We start from the raw sequence: 19,024 nt of genomic DNA, 5'->3' as shown, positions 1-19,024 counted from the left end.
AAGGTGCTCTCGAGGGAGATTGTGCCCTTGGAAGATTTCTGGGCACTTATGCTTACAGGTCATGAAGCAGCTCCCTTAAGCAAAAGGCAACTCCTTACACCTGTGAACTTGCTCTGATCTGTGCACAGCTGATCTGTGCAGCTCACTGAGGTACCTTCAGTAGGAGTTGGTATTTTGTGATCCTCTGGACAGGCTTGATTAAATAAGAAGAGATGGAGTTGGCCAGCCCATGTCTTTGCTGAATTTCCTAGAAGGGATAAAAACAGCAGTCAGTCATGGAAAACTATAAACCCCCTGCCAGACAGAACCACCCATAACTAATTTTAGCTCTGGATCCCTGCATTCTATGTTTAGATTTTTAACTCTAAGCTCACATGCATGTAAGTGTGGTTTCAGTGAGGCTGGCAATAAACTGCAAAGTGCCCCTAAGGCCACTTAAACTGCAAGGTCCCTCTGCAAGTCAAGCTAAAGCTCTGCTGAGTAAACAGGCCTTGATTTAAATACGACTTACCTGTCATGTCATCTGGTTTCCCCTAGCTATGAAGGCTGAAAGCGGAGTCTTAACATTCAATTAAAACGAAGTGACATTAAATTAAATTGCATGAGTAGGGTGTAATTTAGCTGTCTAAACATAGGCATTGAGTCCCATTTGAGAGCCCTGGGGTAGCTGAAATATCCACGTGGGAATAACAGGTCTGACACACTGCTGGCAGACCTGCTCTACTCTGAGGTGGCATCTGGGGACCAGGAGAGATATCCCCTTCTGATATCTGTTACAGCACTGAAGATTTCTGTTTCACCACCTGAACCTCAACCAAAATGTCTGGGCTGATCAGTGTGATGTGCTCACGAATTTCTGGAGATGTCATAGACCTGCTGAGGGCTGCAAAGGGCTCAGCTGGCTCCCCCCAGTTGCTCCAGGGGGAGTTAGAAGCTCTTGAAAATCCTACAGGACCCTAATGAACATATTTAGCCATCTAAAAGACTCCAAACTCATGCCCTACAGGGACAGATTCTCTGCTGAAATAGAACAGATTGGAAACCCTTCTGTCTCTGTCAGGCCCTGGACATGCCTTGCTTTGTTCCTGGCTACCAGAAAATCCTTAATTCCTAAGGAAGCACATAGAAAGAGGGAATGGGACTTTTCTCCAGCTACTGAAGTGTAAATTTGAGACTGTAAAGTGAAGAAGTTATGGAAGATGAAGGGAGAAGACCTGCCAAGAACAGAGATTTTCCTTTTGTATACAATCTGATTTTCTGCTGAGTAATAGGGAGGTTACTGCTTCTTTTTAGCTCCAGTGTTTGTCTTAATGCTGGATGCAAAAAACACTCAATTTTCTGCAATGTACCAACAGATTTTTGGTTTGTTGGTTTGGTTTCTTTTACCAAAAAAGTTTTTGTGGTTCTTTTTTTTTTTTTAAATAGCTCTGGTGCCATGAAGAACACCCAAAAGGGAAGGGGCTCTGTTTGGGGGTTAATGGAGTTTGCATGAAGCTGAGACATAGCTGACTTCACAGAGGAACTGTGCCTGCAGAGCACATGGCTGAGACTCAATTTGTAACTGCAGGAGCCAGCAAGACCTCAGCCACGTCTATGAACTTCCTGGAGCTGGCAAAGTACACTTGTTTTTGTAGGATCCAAGTAAAAAAATTAGCCCTGCTCCTTCCTCCCAGCTGTCTGAAGAGCAGGGCACGCTCTCAGCAAGATGCCTCCCCTTTGGGCACTCCTTGCTCTGCCAGGATGCTCCCTGGTCAGACTGTGCAGAGACACAGCGGGTTGGTGAGTGACATTTGACAAATGCACTGCTGGGAAGGGACCTTCTCCCTGCAGCTCCTCCCTCTGCTCCCTGAAGTGTTGGAGTAAGACCCTGTTTGTGCCTCTGCTCATTTCCTAGGGGACATTGTGGCTCAGCAGAGAAACTGTCCAAGAACCCTCATCCATGCAGGAACACCATGCTCTGCAATACTACCAAAGTCACTGAGCTTTACCATGTTCCTTGCTGGTCGTGCAAATCAAAAGTGCCCTGTGGCTTCTTGAATATAAAACTGGATCTTTTCCAAGATTCAAAGAAAAAAAAGGATTCCAAATAGTAGAAGCATGTACATGTCTCAACCAAACTCTGTCCCAAAGATCAAAGTTTGCTTAACTAAAGACACAAAAATCAACTTGATTACCTCAATAATATGCTGATTCTACCAATTGAAGTTGACAGCTAACATATGTTGGTAATCAAAAATATACCTTACTAGCCTGAAGTATATGGTATTACAAATATTAAAATTTGCTAAACATGGCATGCATAATTTATCTTTGAAACTGCTGAATAAAGAACACGATTTTAAGTAATGATGAACAAGACAGACACAAAAGCTGAAAGAGCAAAGTCTACTGCAGTTAAATCAGAATAAACACACTATTTTCATTCCCTGTGCAATTTCCAGCTAATATAACCATACCAACAACTTCTGAATTTTATGAGCACCATCTGTAGGGAGGGAAGATGGTAATCTTTATGCTTTATTAGACTAATGCTGTAGGATAAATTAGGAACATTTCACAGTTGAGAGTTTGTGCATTGTTTTCCACCTGTCTCAACTGGTTCAATAAAATAAATTGCTTTTCTATACATGGCTTCACTTACATCCTGAGAACATCCCAGCTCTCAGCATCGCTTGTAATTCTCTTCATGGTTTCAAATGTGATATGTCACCTATCTTTGCTCCTTCTCCTAATCAGTTAACCCTTAGAGTGAACCCTGTAGCTGCAAGTATTCCATAGGCTTGAAAGGTTCAAACAATTACTAGGACTGCTTGTTATAATCTCAAAGGTGGCTTTCCATGAAAGCTTAAGAAATCTGAGGAACACTTGTGATTTTAAAGCATGCTTCTTACTAAGGGGTGTTATTCTAGATAATTCACCCTCATCATCAGGCTTTTGGGAAATTCCAGGTTCTGCCTGGCAAAAAGAGCCAACTATTTTCTCTGTATTCCTTGTGCCAGGCTGTCCCACCCCTGAACCACTGCCACTCCAATACCAAGGTAAGAAGGATCTATTGCATTACCTAAGTCACTAACACTGAGTGCCTCCTTGAGGATTTTTTGGGGGATAGTCAGCTTTCTCTTTTTGCACAGGCATCACTGGGTGATGGAAATCAAACACCTCCCCCTGGCAAAAGAGCAGATGCTGACACACGAATATTCACTACTAAGCAATATCAGGCAGCTTTCCAGCCCATACAGAGAGGAAAAGCTTTTAACCTGTGCAGACTGCACTGATGGACACCTAAGGCAGCTCCGAGCCTCCAGAGTCGCCGACCAGTACAAACCATTCCAGAGGCTCAGGCGCCACCTCCTGGAAAACCCCCTCAGCTCCATTCGGCTTTTAGACCATCCCCTAACAAGGCGAAAGAAAAAGGTGCTCATCACTTTTCCCGTGGCTCATGTGAGACCTTTCATTGTCGAGTGACACTGAAATGCTGTAACCATTGGCACGAACCAACTCCAGAGGAGCTGATTTATGTCAGCTGCCAACTCCATCACAGCTTGGATCCTGCTGCTCTGTTAACATTTGCAAACACTTTCAATGCTTTGGAAGAGAGGTCTTAGCACTTTTTTCTTTTTCCCCAGAAAGACAACTAATTAAAGCTATAAGGTAGCAGACAAGCATGGCAAAATGGATGAACTTAAATAAGAGGAAGAGCTTGGTTTAAAGGCACTCAAAAACTTGAAAGATTTTTCTCAGTCTACAAAATTGGAATTGGAGCCTAAAAACATCTATCACTGGCTGTAGTGCTTGTATGGGAAATAGTCTAATTGGAATAAATGCAGTTCCTTATTAGCACCATGAAGTAAATGTGGAATAGACTGAGTAGAATTTGCAGAACAAGAGGATAGGAGCTTGTTTTAGATTAAGGGATTTTAGGTCATAATATATAATGCAATCTGAGATTTTCATTTTGTCACTAACCCAGAAACAGAGATTACATCTAAACCAGATCTTTAGAAAGGGTTGGGTCTGAAAAATGCCCAAAGGTTCCCATAAGAATGTGTGTCTCCACACCTCAGCACACATCACACCACAGCCTATCAGTTCTCACAGCATGTCATATTGCAGCAGAATAAAAATCCCAAATGCCAAGGCACAGAAAGGAACCCGTAGCTTGAGTGTAAAAAAGAGGTGTTTCAGCTGCACCAGGGGTGTGGAAGGAAAACAGCAATGGCTGCTTACATCAAAGAAAGTCCCTGCATGTTCCAGGATGAGCTGGCTGGAGTCAGGCTTGTTTTTGCAGTAGGTGACATACATCTGAAATTTATCTGCCTGTGAAAACAAACATCAAAGGAAAAGCAAGATAAGCTATTTCTCTGCTCCCACAGCTTTTATTAAGGCACACCAGGATAAATACAGGTGACAACTCTCTCACACACACCCACCACCACTCCCACCCTTGCCACCAAGCAGCACAAGAACTGCAAATTAAGAGCAGAAGACTTTAAGGTTCATACCTTGCTTGAGTAGTTCTGAGGGCTGTGGGAGGCTTTCTTTAACAAATATCACAGAGGGGAAGGCCTAAAACTTTAATCCAGCTGTAAAATGATTTCTAAGAGCTCTAAGAATGTTACACAAGAATTTGAAGGTCTCAAAACTCAGTCATGAAGTGTTAACTCTATCACCTACTTGAAGATAAAGGCAGTCTAGAAACTGGACAACTGACTCACCTAGTTTAAACTGGCACAAGCCAACATTTTTTACTTCAAATTTGTGACGCTTGGCCCAGACTTGCCTTTCCTACTTTAATTCAAACTTCAGTGGCTCAAATTTTATATTGTGCTGGAAGTGTTTTGCATTTTATTTCCTAATTTGTTTATTTTAAGCAGAAATTAAAGCATCTGTGGACTCCCACCTCTTATTAATGTACTCTGGTCTCAAGAAGAGGGAGGCAAATAAAAGAGGAGGATGTTTTCTCTTTATTGCTATTGCATTTTTTATTCCAGATATCTAAACAACAGGATCCTGCACTTGTGCAGGCAGCTTTGTATCTATATCTGTAACCACACACACAGCTCTGGACATGTACCTTTGCTGAGATGATGCAGTAGTATCTTACAGTACCATGAAGATTTTGCAGATGATGATACATAAATGCATTTATCTTTCCTAAACAGGTAACAATATTTCTGAATCCATTTCATCAAGACTTATGACATGTTTTTAAATTAAAATCCCATCTGAAATCATCTAAACATGCTCATTTTTTTGGATAAGTGAAAATATTCTATCTTTACTCTTAAAATACTAATTATTTGCTTTGATATATGAATAAACCATAAGGCAAAACACAAAGATGGCTGACTTGACTGGTAAATATTTTGAAAAGAGAACAGCTTTCATACAGATAAATTACTGTAGCCAATTCCCTGAGCCTCCTACGCTCACAAAGACTCTCTGCATCAAGATTTCAAAGTCCTGTTGGAAATTATCCTGGCATTGCATAATGGAATGAGAGAGGACAGTGGCTCAGAAATTTTACACTAATTTCTGGAGGAAAAAAGTCAATAAAATATGCACTTCATGCCTATATGGAGTTCTCATGGCATGACTAAAATTCTTTAAGGAAGGTATATTAAGATTTTAAATGTCTGTCCTCCCAGGGCCTTTCACAGGGAAATGAATGCCACCCCTAAAAACAGGCTTGGTTTGATGAAGTTCTGCTAAATAGAAACCAGCAGAGGTAAATACAAGTTGTGCTGGTCAGTACAGGACACGGGAGAGGCTCTGGAATACCTTCACACTATTGCTGAGGAGGAAGGTGGAAGCCTTCACCCTGGAGCAGGTGAAGGACAAAGCAGTTGCAGTTCCAGACCAGCTCCTAATCTCATTTATCACTGGGGACATAACCCTTGCACCTATTCCCAGCTTGCTCCCATCTGTGCTGGAGGAATTAATTTGAATAAATAATGAGAAGCAGCAGCCTCATTACCCAGGTGACAAAGCAGTGGCCCACATCCTCAGGCAGTTGTTCATATTTCTCCAGCTCCTTTAGAAAAATGCTGCAAAATGAAGACACCAATGTAATTAGTTACAGTCAAATACCCAGGAGATGCAGGATAACCAATGAGTTAATCAGTGATAATGATCAATACTAATATCTTGATTATGAAGCTACCCAAGTGTCCAGCCAGCAGAAAAAGTGTCACTTGCCAAGGTTTGCTTTGTTTTTTGAGTACCATCGTGCCTAACTCCACTAGAAAGGAAAAAGAGGCAATCCCTAGCAGGGAGTCAGTATGTTCAGGACTGTTCTGTTTGAACACAGATCTTCAAAGAGTTGTTGTGTAGTGGTTCAGACAAAGAGCAAAAAGGGAAGCCCAAAGCTGCCAGATTCCCCAACAGCCAGCTCAGCACACTGGACAAAGGACAACAACTTAAACAAGCTCAGCATTTCATAGCATTCCAAAACACAGATTTTTTAAATCAACTCTCTCTGAACAGCTTGTACCATAAGTGACACATAAGTTTGCAGATAGAGCCCTGTACAACGCCTGGGTGGAAAGAAGAATATGAAACAGTTTCTTCAGCTGCTCCTTCTAGAATATTTTCTGGACCATTCACCAGCTTTGCTGCCCTTCCTTGGACATGGATTCTGAATCAGGCTGGAGGATGACTTAGCATCATCAGCCAAAGGAGAAGGCTGTGGAGGACACTGATGGAGGGGACAGGGGACATTTATTTTAGCAGTTCTAGAAGAAAAAAAATTGTGTAGAAGCAGCAGACTGCAAGAGGTGGGGTCAGAGAAAAGAGAAATGACAGCAGTAAGAAGCTGTGGGACATGACTGAGGGCTGGAGGGATGATAGCTGAGAACAGTGGAAACTCAAAAAGGAGAGTAATCAGATGGCATCAGACAGGGTCACCAGAACAAAAATACAGCACCACAGAGAAATGAGGAAGTGGGAAGGCAATCAGGCTTTGAAGCTGCTTGCACAAAAGAATGCATATGGCATGCTCTGCTGGGCAGCACCTATGTTATGGCACATTTATCTGACTGAAGCACTTGAAATGTCCCAGAACTCCAACAGGGAAGGATTCTCTGATTTGTTTTCAAAGTGTAACCTGACGACAGATTTGGAATTCAGACTGAACTTGTTGGACCCAGCGCCCCTAAATGTTAAGTTTGTAACTGTTGATGCATTCACTTTATGCCATGGAAATTATGCCCTCTAAGCTGATCTGGTACACAGTCTTAACAAGATGGAGTACTGTTAGTCACGGATTAAGTACAGAAAGTCTCCAAGAAGTGGCAGAAAGCTACTTATTAACCCAGCTCATGCCAACAATTCCACTTTCTCCCCTTTGTATTTTCCAAGATTCTATTTTTGACAAACTAGATCTCGTGGTGTGAGATGGAAAGCATGTATCAGACTGAAAAGCTTTGGTATAATATGACTTTAAAATTGTTAATCAGCTGAAAGTGAAGTTTGAACTAAGTTGCAATTCATTTTTATAAAAGAAACAAAACAAGAAATCAAACATTACGTTGCAAATTTGGATCAACTATTTTACACTCAGGCGTGCACTGTACTGTAGGGGTTCTCTGCAGAAAGAGATCTCACAGAGATGCACAAGTGCCTAAAAATTAACACAATTGTTAATAAAAACCTACTTGTTATGGAAGTCATATATCTCCTGAATATTGCCAAAGATGATGTGTTCTTTATTAAGGATCCCAGCTGGTATTTCTTCCACTCCACTTGTCATTTCCCAAAGGTAAGTCTGGAAGACACCAGAAACTCTTGATTTTGTGAATAAATGCAGTGGAAAAGAATAGATCTCACTGTTTTATAGCCAAAGGCACAGGCTGAAAAAGAACTATGTACTTTGAGATTAAATAAACAAGCTAAATTTTTTTTCCCCAGTGTTACAGAAAGCTCTCCAGAGAAATTCAAAGTGCTGATGCTTTGAAGTTGTCTGAGCAAAAAGCAGAAACATGCCAACAACACCTGTCTTTGCTGTCCACCTGATGGTATCCAAAAACTGCAGGCAGGAACAGCTGCAAGATAAGTCAGATTTGCCACTACAGTAGCATTAGGTACATAAAAATCACTGTCAGACTGCAGGAATGTGAAAGCTGACAGATTTGACTGAATTACACTCTGTTTTTTGCCTTGAATATCACCAACACCCTGCTGTACAGCTAGGCAAGGTATTTGATTGTGCAAATCCAGAAGTTTCTCTAGTATTAGATGATTCAAAGGAAGAGATTTGAATCCTTAAGGTGCACAGGCTGTGCATTAAAGTGAACATCCCTCCTGCAGAGGACAACATGTGCTTCCAGGAAATACTGGGGACCTCCTGGACCATAACTTACCTCTAAACATTCGTGTAAATCCCTGACATAAGCTTTCTCTGTCTGCAGCAGCTCAGCCATAATGAATCTGAAAAAGGGGGAGTATTTTAGGTGTTTTGGATATTATAAGGATTTATATAATGAACAGAAAACAATGAACAGAAAACATTCCTGTTGTCTTATGGAATAAGGGTATTTGCACCCTAGACCTTCAACTGCCTTACTTTGCACCTTTCAGGTCCACGACCAAAATATCACTTCATACTCCACTCCCTTGTAGAGTAATTTTCTAAAATCTTTTTCTGCACAAAATCCTATTAATCTGTATTCCTGCAACCCTGAGTCCATGGGATTTACCATGTACATGTCCATCCTTAACTATCAGCTGGTTCTCAGAAATTTTTCCCCCTAGGATTAACGAATTGTGATTCCCCAACAACATTTGCATCTTTGTTGACAGTCAGTAGGAAGTCACCCTAAAACTTTACCTTCAGAGGTAACACAGAAGGACTTGGGAGACAGCACTACTTTGAAGAGACTTCAACAGCTTGGCATCTGGCCAGAGAAAATCCAGATGCTGTGAAAGGCAATAATGGCATCTGTAGAGCCTGAGGCTGGGCCCCTCAATGCTGGAATTCCTGATGTTTTGCAAATTTGCCACAGGCAGACCAAGTATAACATTTTCTAAAGTATAAGTGGTTTCTTATCAATCATGACTTGTAGTACAATTCCAGAGGGCTGAGAAATACTTTTGCAATATTCTTACACAAAAAATAAGACAGAACACTGTGAAAAGAGACTGTTTATGGATTTAAGTGCAACAAGCACCTCTCAAGTATTTCCTCTAGTAGGAACTATTTCCGCTTCTCTCAGTCCTACACTTGCTGAAATTTGAACCTAAACTTCAAGTGAACTCTTGGGTCACTAATGTTTAGATAATACTTAGACCCCTAAAGATGCTCTTTATTTTTTCCTGCTCATGTTACTTTTAAAATACAACCAGAAAGAAACTAGCAACTCCACAACATCGGGGTCAATCCAAGTTCTTGACTCACTACTTTCCCTTTCTAACTTCTGATTAAAACCAAAAGAAATCCAACTTTTATGTTCTGAAATTCTCTATCCTACAAGTAACAACTGCCCTACACCTGCAGACTTATCTCAATAGCCCTGCAGCTGGAAGGAGTTATAGGACTGTCAGTCAGTTCTGATCATGCAAATATCACAGAATTACTCTTTAGAAGATAATGTGCCATGCAGACAGAGTGTTTGGGAACATACTCTTTCTTCCTGGCTGACTTCCTTTTTTCTTCATTGACTTCATGATTTGCATCTCGCAGCTTTACCTCCCGGTCTGAAAGACTTGCTGGAATGATATCCAGTTCTAGGTCTTTGTTATCCTAGGGAAAAAAAATGTACAGAGTTTAACTTCATTGTAATCCTACTGTTGTGCAAAGTGCAGAATGTTCATGAGATCGAAGAGATAAGAAGAGACAAAAGTAAGATAATATCAAAAAGGAGGAAATTTAGAGAGAAGCAGAAGTATTGTGAGAAGTGATAAAAAGATGAGAGAGAAATCTTAAAAACCCCAAAAATTATATTGTAATCTCCATTGTTTCTCCTAACAAGGAATAAATACTGATTAAAAAGTCTAAATTACCTTACTCTTTCATATCTAAATTAGTTGTCTAGTCTGGGACTTCATAAAAAACAGTCTGATAAAGTAGAGCACCATGCAGAGACAACTTTCAGTGGCCATTTACCATGGAATACCTTTCCAGGCTGTGGTTAGAACTCTGTGTAAACAGAGGCTCTACGAGGAACAGTGCATGTAAAGTACCATGAGGATGTGAGGGAATTTATTCCTTATTCTTGATACTTAATTCCAAAGAGTTGTTGACTGAAAGGTTTTTAAGTGTTTCTGCTTCTGGCACAACCCCTTAATACTATGGCCAGGGAATAGCAGGAGATTCTAAATTTTGATTCTTTTGATGTTCTACTTCACCTAAAAGAGTTCAGAAATGAGGTTAGGGATCAATTGTTTATGTTAGTTAAAGGATGAGAGAATGAAAACTTAGAATCAAAGTTTGAATTTGACACAAAATAATGGTGTGGGAACAGGACTTATGATTTATATCAAAATTAACAGACTTTTATTCAATTAATGTGTTTTTCTCTCCTTTGTTCCTGAAGGCTGTATGGTCTCCTGAAAAATGGTGCAAATATTTGTTTACAAAATCTTTCTGATTCTTATCTGCCTCTCCTCACATCACTGATCCACCACAGGAAAACCCTTTAACCCTTTTTCTCCAGAAGCAGTTCTGAGCATGGCCACGTGGGCTGGCTGAGTTTTCAGTGTTTCTAATGGACACACAAAAACCAACAGCATTCATACCACAGGCTTCACCTTCCTCTGTGACTCTGTATAAAACCCCAACAGGACAGGCTCTTACAGTACCTCTGGGTTGATTCCAAGGGCTTTTTCCAGGGAGTAGCGGTATTTCCCCATCCTGAGAGAGAAGTCCCGGTAGCGCTTGTCGACGGTGGTGACCCACTTCCTAATTTCAGTGGCGTGTATGTGTCCTTTTTCTACAAAGCTGTCAGCCAGCTGGATGAGGAGCTTCACTTTCTCCTTTGTTTGCTGCCCAAAATATGGTCCTTGGTTATGTTTTATTATTATTTCCTTAGCTTTTAACTCACACAGCAGTTAAAAAAGTTCACAGTTTTTTTTTACATCATTAAAGAGTGTCTGTACTTCATCTTATACAGAATCAGACACTTGAAACTCTTTCAGTAAATCATGAAAGGAACGGCATTTTTATAAGGGCACTTGTGAAGCTGAAGAAGATAGAAAGTCAAGTTTTTGAAACCCCACAGACACAAACACATAAAACATGTTGGAAGTTATACACACCTCCTCCCCATAAGCAAGAGCTTATTTTTGGTGAGCCTTGGATTAGAAGACAAGATTTTAAAATCACATCTCATAAAATACACCAGGTTACTCTGAGTCTATACCTGGTGTATCTGCAGATCTCTGTAGGAAGGTCATTAATACACCACATATCAACCCAGGAAGTGATTTTGAGTCATTACTACTCTGTTTCAAAAGCAAACAGAATTTAAATCCAAATTCATGGTCTACTATAAAATCCTCTATCAATATTTTAGGTCCAGTTAAAACATCACCAGCTAAAAGATGCCTGAACTCCAAAGCACACACTGAGCTCCCAAACCTTCCAGAGATCTTTTCTATTCCACTTAGGCTCTGACTTCCCCTTAGTGAAAACTGGCACAAAGGTCCTAGTTATAAACTTTAGCTCTGCTTCCAAATCTATCCCAGGAAATGAGGCACTGGCAAGCCTGTTGTCAAAGACAGAGGATGTTCCACCATGCCTGAAGCAAGACACACTGTCAGACACTTGACATTATCAGGGATCTGACCACAACTGGGCAAAGGCATGTCAGATCAGAAAACATCCAGCAGATTTCAAACACGAAACTAAATTCAAGAAATTTCACCAGCATAAAATCTGGCTGAATCAGACATCATCCTAACAAATTAAATGAGTACCTAAGCAAGGCTAGGTATGGAGATGTAAAAATCTAACTTCCTGTCAAATTTAAAGGGTGATTCATTCCCAAAAGCTACTGGTGATTTTGCATTCCAAACAATTGGTTTGGCCAGAAAGTTACTGGGATCAGGAAGGCTTTCAGCTAGAGCTTAATTTGAGAATAACATCAGTCTGGGAATGGCATGCATTTTCCAGATTGCACATGGCAGTGAAAATATTCTACATCAGCAGTAGGAGCAGTAGGACAGCCCGAGGGAACAAGACCGTCAGTGTAAGAAACAGCCAGTAATTGTTAATAATGAACAAGGTCTAAAATTCAATCCTAGGCTAAGTCAAGAGTCAAAATGGTTTGGAAACTTATGAATTTGGATTATTCTGATAAAAATTAAATTATGAGCTAGAATGTAATTTCAGGTGGAGTAATGATGGGTGGTTAGAATTCAGAAGTAGTTAAAAGAATGTCGTATATGTCCTGTCTGAAGAAATTACCTTCCATCCACTGCTAGTTATCTCACATTTTCAGAAACATGCAAGCTAAGCTAAGAGAAGGGGACAAGAACACCACAAAGCCTGTGAATAAAACTCATACAAGCACGGACAGCCTAAGGAGGAATTTAAGGATTATAGAAGATCAATTTCAGGACAAAGTGAAATGCAGCTACATAATACCAAAGCCATGGTCTTCCTGCAGTCCAAGTCTGCAATTTACATCCTTATCAGAGACTGTTAATACCCCTGTGGATTCACTGTCTATGAATTACCTATGGTTTGAATTAATTTGTCTGAAGCAGATCCAATCACTGGTGTAAACCCCACCAGATTTCCCAGAATTGCTCCATATAAATTAATATATTCCTGGTAATGCAGTTTTGTATTAAAAAATGTTCACCCCAGAGTTTAAAGACTCGACTATTTAAATCACTTTGTTGGGATCAGCAGATTATTTCTAATGAGATAAATGATCATCTGTGATCAACCCAGCTGGAATTACTGAGACAAATTGTGGTTTTAATGACAGAAGAAAGAGACCGTAAGGCCATTCTGACCTTGGATGTGTTCAGAACAATTAGTCACTCTATGCCATTCTAGAATGATTGTTTGAGGATGGAATGTCTTACTAGATTGATGTGAACTCTGTATGAAAAATGGACTTTCTCCTTCTTCTGATCAGAACAGGAGAAAACCTCCTTTTTGTGCCTATGTCTCGCTAGAAGTTCTCAAAAGTCATTTATCTTCAAGGCTAGGATTTTTAGAGGGCAATTATAAAATCAAGAGAATATTATCACATAGATTTAAGGCATTCAAACAGGACCATAAATACAGACTAAAGCAGATGGCTTAATTAGATTAAAGTCACTGTTTACTTTGGCAGGTACTCTGAATTCCCCATATTCTTTCAGGAGTTCCTGAGTTTCTTCTGCTGATTCCCCTGTGGAGTTGTGAGTAGAGAGGTAATATTCGCCCGTTTCTTGGATCCAGTCTAAGGCCTGTGAATGTCAAAAATACCAAAGGAAAAACAAAACAAACAGTTTTTGTATTTCAAGAATTAATCCTCTGACAAAAAAACCCAAAAAACCAAAAACAACCTGCCAAACAAAGAATACCAAATGAATTGGGACTTAATACCCCGTATATTAAAACACTTTCTAGGAACACATAAAAAGAATAAAATAATGAAAGCAGGTGGGAAAGGATATAAAATGGTACTCTGTGTTTCCTATAACAAAAAGGGGTGCAGAGAATTCCACCTACATACAGATAAATCTGCAGGGAAAGCTGTTTTCTCATCCAGAAATAGCTCAATATAAAAAGTTTGCACTCTTATTTATTTTCAAACAAATGAAGAAATACAGAAATTAATCTGAGGTGATAAAAATAGTGAATTTTGTTGGGTTTTGGAATTGTCTTAAGTTGTTTTAAAATCTGTATTTGCCACGTTTTCAAAAGTTACAGTGTTTAAACACAACTTGAAACTGTAACAGGAGCCTCACCCAGAGGCATTACACGGATACAGGTGATTTTACACACTGCCAGGACAGAAGGACAAGGTGGGGTTTTCACACTACCTGCTTGGCACTGCGCTCAAAGACAACGTATTGCTGGCACTGATCTAATCTCCTCTTCTTCAGGGTCCAGAAGTGAAGGACACGATTCTCCCTCTGCAACAGCTCACTCAGAATGGCTGTAGGGCAAGGGAAAACATCTGCATGATTAGGGATTCTTTGAATGCATACAGAAATAACCTGTGAAATCATGAATTTAGTAACTTTGCCTTGTTCCCAAAAGCAGAGAGCCCAAAATCACACTTCTTAAAAACAAGCATTGATTCAAACAGGCTGCTTAAAAAAAACCCCAAAACCAAACCCCCAAACCGCATACACAAGAAACCGCCACAAAGCGAGTGCGATCTGATAAAGCAGAGTGCTCTGGCAAAGGAAACGGTGCTAGAACAGAATTTGCCTTCTGGGCACATTCACAGACTTCAGGAGGACCACACTGCAGAGGAGGAGGCAAACCAGACCTGCCGTGTGTCACTGCACTGGTGCACCAACCTTTGACCTGCTGCTCGGGGCCTCTGGTGTGGCTGGCCACTCCGGGCATGCTGACATTGTTCCTGTGGATGTACTTGAGGAACACCTCGGCATTCCTGCGGGCCAGGGTACAAGCCTAGGAAGAACAGCAACCCAGAAAAAGAATCAGTAAAGATGAGCAAAGAAAGCAAAGGGGACCAAGGGAGTTCCTGCTTATATTGCAAGAAGTTCTTCATTTGGGAAGATGAGAACTTCAGCTAAGAGTCAATAAACTCACTAATAAACTAACAGTCTCACAGACGTATTAAAATATGAGTAGTATTTAATATAGTAGCTCATTTTTTATATTAAGGCAAATTAATGACAGTAATAAAACAACTGCTTGTGAAAAACTGGTACCTCACACATTTTGTATCTAACCAAATCTAACCCGTCTCTCAAGAAAAGTACTCATTGTTTCAAAAAATGTACAAATCTAGAGGCATAATTTCTTAAGCCTTGACTGCAAGCACAGTTTCATTCTGTGTATCAGTTTTAGTGGCAGGTGGGAGGCTGGCTAACAGTTCACTGTCAGCCTGGGAGATCCTCTGTTCTTCCAAAGCAGCACCTGGAAGGCAGGAAGAAATCTCTGTCTCTATCCTGGTGCTGCCTTGCAGAGACAAAATTCCTTCAGTTATTATTAGTTCTTCAGTTATTTGTTTGGAGGACAAAATTTGAATGCTGGATGATTTGTACAAGTCAACACCATAATCATGTATAACACCTGTCGTTTATAGTGCGATTTTAAGAACTGAACTTTGAACCAGCACAGCTAACATCCTGCAAGTGCAAACACCACCTAATTGGTCTTGATGACATCTCTATGACATATGTATTGATAATAATGCTCTTTACCCCTGATATAACAAAGTAAAACTGGCCTATGGTTTATCCAGCCAGCGAGTAGCTGAACTGGAATTACACATCAGATCATCCTCTTAAACTTACCAACACTGCTCTAAATTGTCTACTTAATGGAGTGTTTTCCTGATTTATTAGAGAACTAAAATCAGACCTTGAGAAAAGCCTCCTTCTGTTCCAGATGTTTGCTGATCAGAGGGATGACATGGTCTATCTCAGCTGCTGGTCCAAGTTTATCTCGGCCTCCACACCAGTCTTCATCCCGTCTGTATTCCTGCTCCAGACTCTCTAACACGCTGCACACCTGAAACATGCCATAACACAACTACTCAGTTATCCACAATCAAAACCAGCAAGTGAACATTCACTAAAAGTCTATGACCACTGATATTTCATTTCTGTACTATGGGCCACAGCATGGGGGTAACTGGGTATAAAACAGGCCCTAGACAGAATGATCTGTCTAGGGTGGTTTCCTGTCTAGGTGGTTTTTTTACCTGTAGGGATCTTTACTGTTTGGGATACAATTTATCTGGTTTAAGGCTGATAAATCATTCTTTTCTTCTAATGAATGATGGGAGGAAGAGCAAAAGGTTGAATCAAGGCAGGGGTCAGCCCAGCCCCAGTGGATCCTTCAGGAAACAATCCCTATTCCAGAAGGTGTTTAAAATCCTACTGAAGTCAAGGGGCTTAACACATACTTAAAGAAAAGCACATGCTTAAATACTTTCCTGAAACAAAGTCTGAAGCTGGAACTAATTCTCTTCAGCTGAATTTTAGTTGCTCCCTATACAGCTTTTTTAAAGGCTGATGGAAACCAATAGACTTTGAATCAGGGTCACAATCTGGGTGGATGCAGTCCCTCCACTGCACAGGGCTCACACACACATGTTCTATCTTGGTAGAATAGTGGAAATGAGGTAAATAAACCAACACAGCCTGGAAATTAGGCAGTCGCCTCAGACAAGAATGAGTCTTTTATGTTGCAGATCCTGAGAACATTCTCAGTGGCCTATGCATACACAGCAAAAGTTTTCCAGGACATTTGGGAATTTCTTCTTCTTTCCAAGAGGACTCTTCCTACAGACTCCACTGCTGAGATAACCCAGTCAGTTATTGCTGGGATCCAGGTAGCAATGTCCATCCTTTTCTTGCTCACTCATGCAGCTTTAATATGAACACAGTTATAATTCAGGGGACCCCTCGTGATTAAAAGCACAGTCTGGAGGAGACTCCAGAATTGCCCCCAATTATCCCCACTATCACAGCCATTTCCATGTAACTCTGATCAAGAGCACACTGAAGTCCACTTTAAAACTGATGAGTTAAGGTGAGCTGATAACTGATCCTGCTGCCAGGCTTACGCACTATGCATTATGCAAAGACCTTATACACTTGGCAATCTGAAATCATCTTCTTGCTTGGATGGAAACCAGCATTCACCCTCAAAGATTTATTGGAGAGCAAGTACTTCATGTGTTATTTAGGCACAGAAAAGCATTTCCATTTTACTTCTTGAAAATCTTGACATCCTATTGGACTTTGGCAATTTAAATAATGAAAATAAATGGACTGCCTGGGATTCACAATTTCCAGAAAGAATTGTCTCTCCACACGCAAATATCGTCTTTCTGTTAAAGTGATGAGAGAAGTGAATATAAAATGGGCTGTCAATGAAGTCAGAGAGAAACTGTGCTATTTGAAATCCAGGGTTTCACCACTAATATCAAGAACATAATATACTTGGGGAAGACAGGCATGAAAAAGTTTGGCTGCATGTGACACTCTCCCTGTTCTTTCAGCTCCTTTTTCTAGATACTCAGAGAATTCAGGATCCAGTAAATTATTCACTCCACTGTCAGGCAGTCAGGGAGCAGACCCTTAAGGACTGTAGATCAGCTGTGCAGCCCAAGAGAAGATGACAGGCTTGCAGCACGAGTTCATGAGCATTCAAAGACTGAAGGATCTTTGCCCTGCACATTTGCTGAATAGACACAACCAGTGAATGAACTGGTGGGCACTGCAGTATGCTTGTCTGGGACTTGGAAGCAGGAAGAGAGACTGAACTGATAAATTACTGGCAATGCATATTTTGGCCAGCACATTTAACTGTCTAAAGCTCTAATGAATTCCCTAACAGTTTTCATTTCTCACACTCCTCCGTCAGCAGTAATTCATTCTGATCTTGAATCCATCAGGGACTGTAAATCTGCTTGAAACTCTTCACAGTGAAATACATTAATTATAAGGGATGAATTCCTCTTAAATAGTTTTAAAAATACATTGAACAAATGACACCAAAAAGTGGCCCAAGGATCATCTACAACCCCCAAGTTAAGGAAAAGTACACTCTTTCCCTAATGATATATCTGGTTATGTTAAAAATCTTCCCATGTCTGGTTCTCTAATTGAGGACCTAACTGTGTGACAGTAACAATAGAAAATGTCCTGGCTATCACTGCTGCCTTCTATGTAAAACCACAGGTTCCTGCAGTGTGCCTGCTACACCAACTGCCTGGCTGCAGTAAATGACATCAGGCAAGGCTGCTCGAGCAGCCACACTGTGACACTAATTCTCACTGACTACACAATAAAGGGCACCTGCTTGTGCAAGGGATGAATAATCCCACCCTGCCAGCAGCCAATTGAAATGTGTTTTGCAATTCATGAACACCTGGAATGAAGTAGAGTTGTGCTAGCATACAATGGGTTCCTGCTGTGATTATCTGTGTTGCAGGTGGATTTAGGAGAAATCCCTTTGAATCTTGGCATCTTTTCTTGGCATGGTGGTATTTAAGTACTAGCGAAAACATTGGCTCACAAAGTAACAATTAATTAATTGCAAGCAGTTCTCAAAGAAAAGCAGATTTATATTCCTCAAAACTAAGTATCATAACAACTTGAAACAAAAGTGGTGGGATGTTAAAAATCATTCCTGTTTGAAAGGGGGAAATTGAAAAAAACCCCAACAAAAATAGCACCTTCAAGAATTACATGGCTCCACTGAAAACTTTAAGATGAAAGTTATTACAAACTGCTTTGTTTTTGTTTTTGTTTTTTTTTCTTTTTTTTTTTTTGTGGGGGAAGGGGTTATGTTTTGTTTGGTTTGCATTTGGGGTTTTTTTTGTGTTTAAAAATTCTTTAAAAATAAAGAATTTTTACTGATTCAGACTTGGTTTACTATGGCCCAGAAATGACACTGTCCAGCTCACCTGCTCAGAGGTTTTATAAAAGGCCACCGAAGCATTGACAAGTTTGAGTCTGTCCTCCATCTTCAGCATCAGCTGCTGCCAGTGCAGGGCCACCTTCTCAGCACATTCTCTGATGGCATCAGCATCATAATGTCCAGCCTGCAGCAGCACTTCGGCCTTCTGCTGGACCTGCAGGGCACTCTGGTGTGTCTTCTGTAAGGAAGTGGCATGAAAGAGGGACTGTGTATGAGGGGAGGAAAGAGAGGTTGTACAGATGTGCCAGATGTATGGTAGAAAGGTGAAGCGAGGCGTGAGCATGGGGATGCGAGAGAGTGAAATATTTTCAGAGTTATCTTCAGTTAACAGTCACTTTCTGCAAAGCATTTTAGTTTCAGTTATTCACACACATTTGCAACATGTTAATAAAGCTTGGAACATGTAAGCACTGCTGAGATGGGTTGGCTCCACTGGTCAGCTACTGCCCCTTG

The 19,024-nt window shown here is 40.6% G+C and overlaps 1 protein-coding gene across 14 annotated transcripts in view; it reads right to left on the bottom strand.

Moving 5' to 3' along the window:
* Positions 1-19,024, bottom strand: part of KALRN (kalirin RhoGEF kinase) — a 465,057-nt gene that overhangs the window by 132,979 nt on the left and 313,054 nt on the right. For 10 of the 14 annotated variants that reach the window (XM_088168302.1, XM_088168303.1, XM_088168297.1 and 7 more), the window contains exons 17-28: positions 18,558-18,776; positions 15,500-15,649; positions 14,467-14,581; positions 13,981-14,096; positions 13,279-13,401; positions 10,798-10,980; positions 9,621-9,739; positions 8,361-8,427; positions 7,656-7,765; positions 5,978-6,047; positions 4,228-4,317; positions 155-247 (exon numbers count right to left, since the gene is read on the bottom strand). In XM_088168302.1, coding sequence (XP_088024428.1) covers positions 155-247; positions 4,228-4,317; positions 5,978-6,047; positions 7,656-7,765; positions 8,361-8,427; positions 9,621-9,739; positions 10,798-10,980; positions 13,279-13,401; positions 13,981-14,096; positions 14,467-14,581; positions 15,500-15,649; positions 18,558-18,776 — 1,455 coding nt within the window. The remainder of the gene's footprint in view (positions 1-154; positions 248-4,227; positions 4,318-5,977; positions 6,048-7,655; positions 7,766-8,360; positions 8,428-9,620; positions 9,740-10,797; positions 10,981-13,278; positions 13,402-13,980; positions 14,097-14,466; positions 14,582-15,499; positions 15,650-18,557; positions 18,777-19,024) is intronic. The other 4 variants (XM_088168298.1, XM_088168306.1, XM_088168305.1 and 1 more) reach the window with 1 other exon arrangement.

Source organism: Sturnus vulgaris, chromosome 7, assembly GCF_052056855.1.
Source record: "Sturnus vulgaris isolate bStuVul1 chromosome 7, bStuVul1.hap1, whole genome shotgun sequence".
Lineage (NCBI taxonomy): Eukaryota > Metazoa > Chordata > Aves > Passeriformes > Sturnidae > Sturnus > Sturnus vulgaris.
This window is presented reverse-complemented; position numbering and strand designations above follow the sequence as displayed.